We start from the raw sequence: 13478 nt of genomic DNA on the forward strand, positions 1-13478 counted from the left end.
ATCTGGCTATCCACTCGATCTGTCCCTCTTATCATCTTGTACAACTCTGTCAAGTCTCCTCTCCACCTCCTTCTCTCCAAAAAGAAAGGCCCTAGCTCACTCAATCTTTCCTCATAAGTTATGCTCTCTAATCCACTCCTGTTTCCTTCTCCAACCTTATTATTCTTGTTTCTTCTCCTTTCCTGCCTGGTCTTGATGAAAGGTCTCAGCCCAAATCTCCAACTGTTTATTCCCCTCTGTTGTTATTCCTCTCCACGCCTTGTGGCACATTGGGCAGCAACCATGCCATTTCTTTAGCATACTCAACCCAGCACACATGGAAAGTGTGCAAGGAGCCAGCTGGATTTGAACACAAGACCACTCACCTTGAAGTCTGACTGCACCACCGGTCTGCATGCCTCTCCGTAGATACTGCTTAACCTGCTGAGTTCCTCCACCATTTTGCTCTCTAATCCAGGCAGGATCATGGTAAATCTCCCATCACCTTCACTATGCATCCATCACCTTTGTTTTTAATCTCTTCTGCCTTTCACAGTTTCATGAGACCTGCATTCTGATCTCCTCTTCCCTTCCCCTTAAGTCTTAAAATCTTCAGTTAGTTCCAATTCTGATGAAATGTCATTGAGATGAAATTTTAGCTTTGTTTCTCTCTATGTGGATAACGGCTAATTTGCGATTTCCAGTATTCCTCTCAAAATACTGGAGTAACTCAGCAGTTCTAGCAGCGCCTATGCCAAGACCTGAAATGTCAACTCTTCATTCCTTTCCGCAGATGCTCCCTGACCTGCTGAGTTATTCCAGCATTTTGTGTGGTACTTTGGATTTCCAGCATCTGTAGAATCCCTTGTGTTTATGACTTCCAGTTCTTCTCACTTTATTTCAGATATCCAGAGACAGCAATATTTTGTTTTTTGAAAAGTACTGATGCTCACCTTATGCTTTTGCGGTCATTTCCTGGCATTTGAAAACCATGAGGAACAAATCCGTGCTCTAGGTACAACATGATGTAGGCCCTTTGAGGGGAATTTCTGCAGTTTTGTGCTTCCTCTGGACTCCATAAGAAACTGATTTTGTAATGCTGTCATCAGTCAATGATTAATAATGAAATATATTATACAGTATCTTTGAGCTACTGGGAAGATTTGGCAATGTGGTCATTCCCCCATGTTGGCAGTGTTCATTGGCCTCGATAGCTGACAGAGTAATTACTGTACTACCATGCAGTGACGCTAGATGGCACTGCAACTCTTGTATCCTCCTGTATTTGTTCTGACTTTCACAGTTAGTGTGGAGTCTCAACTAACCACTGCTCCAATAAACCCAAATAAATATACAAGCATTAATGTCTATCTCTCCCAAGCTACTTCTTGGTACAATCTGCTGTGCTAATAGCATTAAATTTCAATTTGTGTGTTCTGTTTAACAGTGTTCAAAGTTCAAACTAAATTTATTATAAATGTATATATATGTCACATTATACAGTAGATTCTGGTTAATTGAGGTAGCTGTTAATTTGGGACAGCTCTTAAAGTACAAAAACTAAATCAGGAAAATAACCGGGATTCCCTTTGTTTATTTGGGACACCATGCTAAGTGACTGGGTTGAAGAGACTGTTGCCGAACAGTTTCTAACTAACACCACGCGTGTGCACTTTCATGGTCGTTCTACTCTAATTGTGCTTAGAACAATTAGTTTTTAAATAGCTTTGGTTATGTGTGTTTGTGTTCAAAAAGCAGTGATTGCATACATTCTCTGATATTAAATGGAACTATTGAAAACTATTGACTATTGACGGTTGGCGAAAAATAAGCAGCAAGATAATTCAGAACCGTTTTGCTCACAGTAGTTTCAAACATTTAGACTTGCAGGTGCCAGAAATGGTTGGAGTGAAAATGAAACAATTCACTACTTAAACAAGTTAGGACTTATAGAAGTATCAACAGTCATCTTGAATGTTACAATGAAAATGAAGATTTGGAAGATGTTTTGTATGAAGACAGTCCATTATCTGCACTAGGTGTCTGCGTTGATTTTGTTCATTTACAGTCAATCAAGAGAACACGGCAGATGAACTCCTCTGTCGATAACTATTGTGAACTAATACACAGTTTTCTAGTATTGGGGAGGTATTGGTAGCGTTCTAATTTGTTCTGTATATCATTTAATTACATAAATTGTTATTCAGTTTAACAGTAGTTTGTCTTTTTTGTAACTATTTCCATGAAACTTCGGCTAACTGGAGCAGCCACTTAATTGGGCCAAAATGTACCAGACTCACTATGTCCCAATTAATCAGTATCCACTGTATTACCCTGACATTCATTGTCTTGCAGACATTTACAGTAAACCAGAGAAATGCAATAGAATCATTGAAAAACTCCACAGAAAGACTGACAAACAATCAATGTGCAAAAGGCAAGAAAATGCAAACTTAAAATAATAAATAAATAAATAATACCGAGAACATGAGTTACAGAGTTAGTCTGTAGTTTGTGGAATCAGTTCAGAGTTGAGGTGAGTGAAATTATCCACACTAGCTCATGAGCTTAGTGGTTAGAGCGTAAATTGTTCCTGAACCTGGTGGCAGTAGTGAATAGAGATCTTAGTCTGGATAATGGGGGTCCTTGATGATGGATGCTGCTTTCTTGTGGCAATGCTCCTTGTGGATGTGCTCAACGATGGGGAGCGCTTTGCCTGTGGACTGGTATTTATCTACTCAGTCACAAAATTATGAAATGATTTGGTCGTGAACAATTTTCCCAGGTCTGGTAATTGCAGTTCAATATAATCTAGTAGCTCTGTGGCGATCTTGTTCCACAGTAGTGTTTGCTGTGTACTATCTATTGCTTTATCATTGGTTTCACTGCCCTGAAACTCACCTCTGCATTCCTGCTCATGTACGTTTATTGCTGTGGTGAGGACCACCTTCCTCAGTTTTTCTGATCTACACTATGTCTGATGACTGTAGCTTTCCTCTGTCTTTGATGTTGGTATTAAATCTTGTCACATTGCCTGGTTTGGGGTGTGGAGAAGGGCGATTGACTCCTTTTATGTCCTGTTGTGTTAGGGAGCTTTGCACTTGATTTTACTACTCCATTTCCTTAGTCTAGTTAGATCTATGGGCATCAGCAATTATAAGACCATAAGGCCATATGACATAAGGACAGAATTCGGCAATTTGCCCTATCGAATCTACTCTGCCATTTGATCATGGCTGATTTATCTCTCAATCCCATTATTCTACCTTCTCCCCATAGCCTTTGACATCCATACTAATCAAGAACTTATCAACATCTGCTTTAAATATACCCAACGAATTGGCCTCCACAGCCCGTCTGTGACAATGAATTCCACAGATTCATCATCCTCTGGCTAAAGAAATTTCTCTTCATCCTTGTATTATGAAGTTTGTGGGCATGCTCAGTAAATCCAAAAACCATAATACTGCACCAACAAGGCAGACAACCAGCGTGCAAAAGACAGCAAATTGTGCAAATACAAAAAGAAAGAAAAAAAGGAATAATAATAATAATATATAAATAAGCAATCGTTATTGAGACTTTGACAATAAAATGTACTATGAACTTTGAACATGAGATGAAGAGTCATTAAAAGTGAGTCCATAGGTTGTGGGAACAGTTCAATGATGAGTTGAGTGAAGTTATCCTCTCTGGTACAAGAGCCTGATGGTTGAGCCAATGTTCCCTCAAACAATTACTCCAACCAACTTTTGCAAGTTGTGATTTCCACCAGCATTTCTCTTTAGTTTGAATCAGGCATCTGCAATTTGTTGTTCTTCAACCTTCTGTTTATGCTTACGCCAATGATTTAGAAGTGAAGCTTATATCAAGTTCAAAGTAAGTTTATTATCCAAGTAGATATTTATCACCATATATAATCCTGAGATTCATTTACTTGTGAGCATTCACAGTAAATATAAAGAAACACAGTAAATTCACAGTAAATATAAATTTGTTCCTGATGTTGGGGAAGTCCAGAACGAGGGGTCACAGTTTGAGGATAAAGGGGAAGCCTTTTAGGACCAAGATTAGGAAAAACTTCTTCACACAGAGGGTGGTGAATCTGTGGAATTCTCTGTCACAGGAAACAGTTTGAGGCCAGTTCATTGGCTATATTTAAGAGGGAGTTAGATATGGCCCTTGCAGCTAAAGGGATCAGGGGGTATGGAGGGAAGGCTGGTACAAGGTTCTGAGTTGGATGATCAGCCATGATCATACTGAATGGCGGTGCAGGCTCGAAATGCCGAATGGCCTACTCCTGCACCTACTTACTATGTTTCTAACAGAAAATAATAATTCTAATATATAAGCAATTAATTTTGACAACATGAGTTGGAGACCTTGAAAATGAGTGAGTCCATAGCTCACAAGATCACAAAATTGCTAGTGTGTTAAGGCGGTTCAAAAGTATGTTACTTAAAAGGAATTTACAGGCTGCGGATTGCAGTGAGAGTAGTTCAGAATCAGTATAATATCACTGGCATATGTTGTGAAATTTGTTTACTTTCTGGCAGCAGTACATTGCAATACATATAAAAACTGTGAATTACAATTGAGTGTGTGCCTTCAGGCTTCAGTACCTCCGTCCTGATGGTAGCAATGAGAAGAGGACATGTGCTGAGTGATGGGGGTCCTTAATGATGGATCTGCCTTTTTGAGGCACCACTCCTTGAAGATGTCCTGAATACTTCAGATGCTAGTGCCCATTGTGGAGCTGACCAATTTTACAACTCTGCAGCTTACTTTGATCTTGTGCAGTAGCCGCCCCATGCCAGACGGTGATGCAGCCAGTTAGAATGCCCTCCAGGGTACATCTGAGAAATTTGCGAGTGTTTTTGGTGACATATCAAATCTCCTCAGACTCCTAATGAAATAGCCACTGGCTTGCCTTCTTTACAGCTGCATCAACATGTTGGGTCCAGGTTACATTCTTAGAGATACCCAGGAACTTGAAATTGCTCACTCTCTCCACTTCTGATCCTTCTGTGAGGACTGGTGTATGTTCCTTCGTCTTACCCTTTCTGAAATCCACAATCAGTTATTTAGTCTTCCTACGTTGAGTGCAAGGTTGTTCTATGACACCACTCAACCAGTTGGTATATCTCTCTCTTGTACGTCTTCTCATCTGCAAACAATGTTTTTACTGTCAGCAAATTTATAGCTGGTTTTTGAACTGTGTGTGCCTAGCTACACAGTCATAGGTGTAGAGAGAGCAGAGCGGTGGGCTGAGCTCACATCCCTGAAGTGTGCTAGTGTTGATTGTCAGCAAGGTGGAGATGTTATTTCTAATCCACACAGATTGTGGTCTTCTGGTTAGGAAGTCAAGGATCACAATTGCAGAGGGAAGTACAGAGGCTCAGGTTCTGTAGCTTTTTGATCAGAACTATTGGAATAATGATGGTAAATGCTGAGCTATAATCAATAAACAGCATCCTGACATATAGTAGGTATATTTAGAAGCTTTGTAAACTGCCTGCAAAATGTCACCATGTTACACCAGTGCCATCTCGGGTGGAGGATATGCACCATTTAATGTTTATTGAAAATGTGTTTCTTATTGTTATTTCAATGTGATGTTTGCCATTTTTATATATCTGTAATAATTACAAAACATGTCTTTGATTTGTGCCCTGCAGTTGACATCTGTTTGCGATGTATTGATTGAAAATTATGTTCCCGGGAAACTGGCAGAAATGGGCCTTGGATACAAAGACATAGAAGTGATTGCCCCACACATTGTATACTGTTCAATTACAGGTAAGAAATTATTTGAACTTTCTTTTCAGATAACATATTTATAGCTTATCCAATCATAATGCAGAGTAGATGGAGTTTAAATTCTGCATTTGTCCTTTCTGAAGAGGAATCTCAGGGTTATATACTGCATACATACTTTGATAATAAATGTATTTTGAATCTTGGACAGTTAGGAGACTTAGATCATAAGACATAGTAGCAGAATTAGGCCATTCAGCCCATCGAGTCTGCTCTGCCATTCCATCATGGCCGATTTATTATCCCTCTCAATCCTATTCTCCTGCCTTCTGTCTGTAACCTTAAACGTCCTGACTAAATAAGAACCTATCAACCTCCTCTTTAACTATACCCAATGACTTGGTCTCCACAGCCCTCTATAGCAATGAATTCCACAGATTCACTGTCCTCTGGATAAATTCCTCCTCACCTCTGTTCTAAATCGTAGTCCATCTATTCTGAGGCTGTACCTTCTGGTCCTAGACACCCCCACTACAGGAAATGTCCTCTCTACGTCCACTTGATAGGTTTTAATGAGATCCCCCCCCCCCCATTGAAGTAAACTCCAGCCACTACAGGCCCAGAACTATCAAATTTGTTTTTATATGGCACTTCTCTGTACATTGGGATGTGTTGAAGTGCTTTTCAATACCAAATTCTGATTTACCTATCACATGTATATTGAGATAGCCAGTGAAATGTGTCATTTTTGTTAACAGTCAGCACACTCAAAGATACTCTGGGAGCAGCGTGCAAGTGTTGCCACACATTCTGGTGCTAACATACCATGCCCACGATGTTTAACAGAACACAACAACCATCACAACAAAGCAAGACATACAACAGCAAAACAAAACAATGTTTTCCATCCCTCCCACCAGCTTCCCCCCCACCCGCTTACACATACAGACAGATATCCAACCCCAGGACAAGCCCCCCAGTCCATATCCCCAGGTTCTCAGACTTGTAAACATCGTGTCTCTAGTCCTGGCCTATCAGGCTTCCTCTTCCAGACTTTATGATTATCCTTCAGGCTTTGATCTTTGGTATCCACTCTCAGATACCAGGCTCTTAAACCTGAAGACATAGAAGCAGAATTAGCCCATTCAGCCCATCAAACCTGCTCGTCCATTCCATCGTGGCTGATTTACTATCCCTCTCAACTGCATTCTCTTGCCTTCTCCCCGTAGCCTTTGACACCCTGACCAATCAAGAACCTATCCTATCGATTACTGCTTTAAATATACCCAATGACTTGGCCTCCACAGCCATCTATGTTAATGAATTAACAGATTCCCCACCCCTCTGTCTAAAGAAATTCCTCCTCAACTCTGTTCTAAAGAGATGTCCTTGTATTCTGAGGCTGTGCCTTCTAGTCCTAGACTCCACATCCACTTTATCTATTCCTTTGTACTGAGTATAAGGTTTTATTATATCTTGCTTTAGGATTCCCTTATTATGCGATTATTAATTAATCCTGTCTCACTTAAGGAAAAAAAGTCTAAAATAGACTGTCCCCCCACCTTCTAACTCTACTCTTAATCTTTCTTTCTCCAGTCCTGCTGAAGGGTCTCTACCCAAAACGTCGACTGTACTCTTTTCCATAGATGCTGCCTGGCCTGCTGAGTTCCTCCAGCATTTTGTGTGTGTTGCTTGGATTTCCAGCATCTGCAGCTTTTCACTTGTTTGTGCTAAAGTAGACTGTTCTTGGAAACACACTCAAAATGCTGGAGGAGCTACACCTCCTCCCTCACTACCATTCAGTGCCCGAAACAGTCCTTCTAGGTGAGGTGACACTTCACCTGTGAGTCTGTTGGGGTCATCTACTATGTCCGGGACTCCTGATGTGGCCTCCTGTATATTGGTGAGACCCGACGCAGATTGTGAGACTGTTTCGCCAAGCACCTGTGCTCCATCCGCCAGAAGAGGTGGGATCTCCCACTGGCTGCTCACTTTAATTCCACTTCCCTTTCCCATTCCAATATATCAATCCATGGCCTCCTCAACTGTCACGATGAGACCACACTCAGGTTGGAGGAACAACACCTTATTTTCCGCCTGGGTAGCCTCCAACCTGATGGCGTGAACATCGACTTCTCGAACTTCCAATAATCCCCCTTGCCCTTCACCATTCCCCATCCCCTTTTACCATATTGCCTCCCTCTGGTGCTCCTCCTCCCTCATTTTTCTTTCTTCCTTGACCTTCTGTCCTCTCCTATTAGATTCCCCCTTCTTCAGCCCTGTATCTCTTTCACCAATCAATTTCCCAGCTCCTTACTTCTCCTTCCTCCCCCACCTGGTTTCACCTATCACCTTGTGTTTCTCCCTCACCTCCCCCACTTTTCAAATCTACTCCTCATCTTTTTTTTCCTCCGGTCCTGCTGAAGGGTTTTGGCCTGAAACTCTTTTCCATAGATGGTGCCTGGCCTGCTGAGTTGCTCCAGGATTTTCTGTGAGTTGCTTGGTTTTCCAGCATCTGCAGATCTCTCTTGTTTTAGACTGTTCTGTGGTTGGCTTTACAATGCTCCGTTCTGAAGCCTTTCCATGAACTTACCTCCAAAATCAATGTCATATAGTTGTAAAAGTCCAGGAGTTGAAGCTGAATGCTGAAGACTGGAGACTGGAGGCACAGAGGCCTGCGGGGGGTGGGAGGGAGGGAGGAACGAGGCTTGTTTTACTGTTGTTGTTTTGTTCATTGTTGTATTCTGTGTTGTTGTTCTGTCAAACATCCTGGGCTTGCTATGTTTGCGCTGGCATGTGCGGGCTGCCCTCAGCACACCCTCAGGTGTGATGGCTGTTAACACAAACAACACATTTCACTATGTTTCAGTGTACATGCAATAAATAAATCTGAATCTTGATACAACACATTGTCGCAGGAAAGCAGCATCCATGATCAGGACCCCCACCACTCAGTTCATGCTCTGTTCTCTCTGCTGCCATCAGGAACAAGGTACAGGAGCCTCAGGACTCACATCATTAGATTCAGAAATAGTTATTACCCCTCAACCATCAGGCTCCTGAACCAAAGGGGCATAACTTCACTTGCCTTATCACTGAAATGTTCCCACAACTATGGACTTACTTGCAAGGACTCTTCATCTCATGGTCATGATATTTATTTCTTATTTATTTATTATTATTTCTTTCTTTTTGTATTTGCACAGTTTGTTATCTTTTGCACAATGGTTGAACGTCCAGTTGGTGTGGTCTTTCACTGATTCGATTATAGTTATTATTCTATTACGGATTTATTGAGTATGCCTGCCAGAAAATGAATCTCAGGGCTGTAACTGTACTTTGATAATAAATTTACTTTGAACTTCGAACTTCACCTCCTTTACCTAATAAAGTAGCCATGGAGTGTCTGTGGCTTTTAGCTGCTGCAGCCCATCCACTTCAAGGTTTTTTTCATGTTTTTCATTCAGAGCCACTCTTCTGCGCACCACTGTTGCTGTGTTATTGTTGCCTTTTGCTTAGAGATACGGCATGCTTACAGGCCCTTCCCGCCCAACGAGCCTACGGCGCCCAATTACACAATGTGAATGATTAACCTACTAACCGGTATGGTCTTGGACTGTGGGAGGAAATTGGAACACCCGAAGGAAACCCACATCCATCACGGGGAGAACATACATACTGCTTGCAGTCAATGGCAGGAATTGAACCCTGGTCGCTGGGCTATATTGGCATTGTGCTAATCACTATGCTATTCTGCCGTCACACGCAAAATCTTCTACAGTTGTACTCAAGTTTGGGAGAGTGTGGGAGCTTCCCGCATAATTACCTATGCTATAGCAAGATGTGGGAAGCCTTCAACTATATGAGGTGCATCCTGACTTGGTCTGATCACCTCATGAAGTGGAGATTAACTATTAGTATGTGCATGGTCATATGATCTCCAGGACCGAGTGCAATTGGCTCACATTGAGGTAGTGCTAGAAGGGTGAGGAATAAGTATGTTTGGGAACAGTATCCCAAATTAATTTTTTTTTCATCATCTTGGGCAATTGTATTGCTGCTCAGAATAGAATGAGAATGCTCCAAATGTGATTGTATTGCTGGCTTAATAGAGTAGATGGCCATTTCTTACAAGTTATTTTCAAGTGCTTGTCTTACGTGTTTAAAATGTACTATTTCAATCCGAGTATAAAAAGTAATTATCTTTTTATGTTTGGGTTCAAAATCTTTTTCTAATCTGTGCAGAAAAATTTGATTTATTATGGTCGCTCTAAAAGTAGAACCCTCAAGAATGTAAAAGAAATGCAAGAAAAACATGTTTTGAAATTGCAGTAAATCTTTTCCAACTTTGATGGAACTGCACATGAACAGAAACAGCATGTACTTTCTATATAACACTTTATTGTGAAGCTTATTGCATGTTTTGTCTCCTCAAGAGGGCTGGTTTAAAATACAGAGGATTCTGGTTAATTGGACCATCGGTTAATTGGGCAGCCACTTATTTGGGACAACTCTTAAAGAACAAAAACTAATTGAGAAAATAACCTAGATTCCCTTTGTTTATTTGGGTCACTATGCCATTTAATTGGGCACAAAAAACTTGCTGAATAGTTTCTAACTAGTGTCAGTTGCATGCATTTGTGTGGCTGATTGACACTGCACCAGGTTTAAAGTGAACAATTTTTAAATAGTGCCAGTTGCATTGTTTGTCTTCAAAAAGCAGTACCACTAATAGTTGACGAGAAATAAGCAGTAAGACAATTTGAAGCTGTTTTGCTCACTGAGGTTCCAAGCATTCTGGATTGGAGATGCCAGAAGAGAAAGTGAAATGATTTCATTACTTCAACAAGCTAGGAACTATGAAGAATTTGAAGGCAATGACAATTGTCTTAAAAGTTACAATGAAAATGAAGATTTGGAGAATGCAGTCAATGAAAGGATTGTATGAAAGCAGTCCATTATCTGCACTGGGTGTCTGCACTGAATTTGTTCATTTCCAGTCAAGCAAAAAAAAAACGGCAGCGTACACTGGATGAATTTCCCTGTTGATAACTATTAGGAACTAATATACAGTTTTATAGCATTCTATAGGTAGTATTCTCATTTGTTCTGTATTTCATTTAAATATATTATTCAAAGATCAAAGATTCAAATTATGTTTATTATCAAAGTATGTACACAGAATTTATCTCTGAGGTTCCTCCTCCCACAAGCAGCCAAAAAAATAAAGAAACACCATGGACCCCTTTCAAGAAAACTTTAAACACCCAGTCTACGAAAAAAGAACAAATTGAGCAAATAGCAAAAAACAAGTGAACAACAAATAGAATATCACACATCAAAGCAGTAGGATTCAGTTCAGTTCAGCGTTGTGTCGCTAGCCGTTGCTGGCTGCAGAGTCATTCTTTGCGATGTGCCTCAGTCTGCATTGATTGTCCTGATCAATCCAATCAAAAACAGCAAAAAAAAGTGTAACCAGAATCGTGAAAACATTGAATATGAACCTGGAAGTCCCCAAAATGAGTCCATAGTCTTGCCGATCTATCCTGGTATCGTGGATCCCAAGACTCCTGTTCTTTCCCCTGATTGCAGCTAGCGAGAGGGAGGGAACACCTGACCATCCTTTGCTGTCATCCTCGTCGACTTCAACTTGCTCGAAGTCTTAATCAGAGAGAAGCAATGGAATCGATCATGGGCTTGCACCCTCGATTCCTCAGTCGGAGAGAAGCAATGGAGTTGATCATGGGCTCACACCCTGGATTCCTCAGTTGGAGAGAAGCAATGGAGTCGATCTTGGACTCACACCTTTGATTCCTCAGTCGGAGAGAAACAATGGGGTCGATCATAGACTCACACCCTCGATTTCTCAGTCAGAGGAAGAAGTGAAGTTGATCTTGGACTCACACCTTTGATTCCTCAGTCAGAGAGAATCATTGGAGTCGATCTTGGACTCACACCTTTGATTCCTCAGTCGGAGAGAAACAATGGAGTCGATCATAGACTCACACCTTCGATTCCTCAGTCAGAGAGAAGCAGTGGAGTCGATCATGGGTTTGCACCCTGGATTCCTCAGTCAGAGAGAAGCAATGGAGTCAATCATGGACTCACACCCTCGATTCCTCAGTCGGAGAGAAGCAATGGAGTCGATCATGGGCTCACACCCTCGATCTCTCAGTCAGAGGAAGCAGTGAAGTTGATCTTGGACTCACACCTTTGATTCTTCAGTCAGAGAGAATTATTGGAGTCGATCTTGGACCCGCGCTCCATCTCCAGCTTACCTGGCCTCCAGGCCGCACACTTTGCTCCAAATCTCATTGAATATCCTCGGAGAAAGCGAAGTGCCAGATTGCTCAACCAGCCCAAAAACCACCATCAAAATGTAAATCACAGGTCCTAATCGCACGCAGTTTAGTTGTAGAATCATATTTGAAAGAAGAACTAAAGGAAGAAGTTTCATGGAATGTCATTTGTCACGTTGTTTACTGGTGTCACATTGCAATTGTTACTCAGTTAAATGGTAATTTGTTCTTTTTTACACCTTTTAACTATTTGCATGAAACTTTAGCTAACTGGGGCAGCTGCATAATGGGCCAAGGTGTACTGATACCAATGTGTCACAGTTAACTAGAATCCACTGTATTCTATGTAAGCAACATGTGTGAAATATTGAAATTTACACTTTGATATAAATCACAGGTATATTTATATCAATGTACTGATAACTGTTAAGGTACTCTCTGCTTTGTGAATAAGTAGTTATATCACCTTATATTCCATCTGGGTAGCCTCCAACCTGATGGCAAGAACATTGATTTCTCTAACTCCCAGTAATTTCTTTCTCCCTCACTTTTCTTTCTTTTTCCAATCCCCATTCTGGCTCCCCTCTTACTCTTTCTTTTCTCCTCAGCTGCCTATTACATCTTACATCCTCCTCTTTCTTTCATAGTCGTTGTCCTGTCCAGTCACGTTCCTCCTTCTTCAGCCCTTTACCTCTTGCACCTATCACCTCTCAGCTTCTTACTTAATCCTTCTGGCCCCACCCACCTTCCCCCTCACCTGGTCTCACTTATCACCTGCCAGCTTGTACTCTTCCTCCTCCCTTCACCTTCTTTTTCTGAAATGTTGACAGTTTATTGCTCTCTATAGATGCTGCTTGACCTGCTGAGGTTCACCAGAATTTTGTGTGTGTTGCTATGGATTTCCAGCATCTGCATAATCTCTTAAGTAATTTAGTTAACTCATTACCAAGCACACTGATGAAGTCCTCTTCCAGCAGAGAGATTAAATTTTGTAAGTATATTGAAGTTGGGTCTTCAGTGGAGTTTTCAATCTCTTGTAGAACTAGAGGTCATGAATTAAGGGTGAAAGGTAAAATATTTAAGGGGAACCTGGGGGAAACATCTTCGGGTAGTGAGAGCATGGAATGAACTGTCCGTGGAAATGATGGATATAGGTTTGTTTTCAAGATTTAAGAGATGTTTAGGTAAGTACATGAATGTGAGGGCTATGGAGGGCTATGGTCCAGGTGCAGGTCAATGGACCAAGCAGAACAGTAGTTTGGCACAGACTAGGTGAGCTGAAGGAATTGTTTCTATATTGTTATGTTCTACGATTCCATTGTCATGTAAAAGTATAAATCCTTAAGGCTTCAATTTCATGATTGCAATGAGGCCACATGCTAAAGTATTTTGACACTATTCATCATCTCTGTTAACAATTTGGATGAGAATGTAGTGCCATGG

At 41.1% G+C, this 13478-nt stretch overlaps 1 protein-coding gene across 12 annotated transcripts in view; it reads left to right on the forward strand.

Moving 5' to 3' along the window:
• Positions 1–13478, forward strand: part of sugct (succinyl-CoA:glutarate-CoA transferase) — a 564860-nt gene that overhangs the window by 94724 nt on the left and 456658 nt on the right. For all 12 annotated transcript variants that reach the window (XR_011885315.1, XR_011885312.1, XR_011885321.1 and 9 more), the window contains exon 6: positions 5658–5778. Coding sequence is in view for 8 of the 12 variants with exons in the window: in XM_072252169.1 (XP_072108270.1) it covers positions 5658–5778 (121 nt within the window). In the remaining 4 variants the exon portion in view is untranslated. The remainder of the gene's footprint in view (positions 1–5657; positions 5779–13478) is intronic.

Source organism: Mobula birostris, chromosome 1 (genome assembly GCF_030028105.1).
Source record: "Mobula birostris isolate sMobBir1 chromosome 1, sMobBir1.hap1, whole genome shotgun sequence".
Classification (NCBI taxonomy): domain Eukaryota; kingdom Metazoa; phylum Chordata; class Chondrichthyes; order Myliobatiformes; family Myliobatidae; genus Mobula; species Mobula birostris.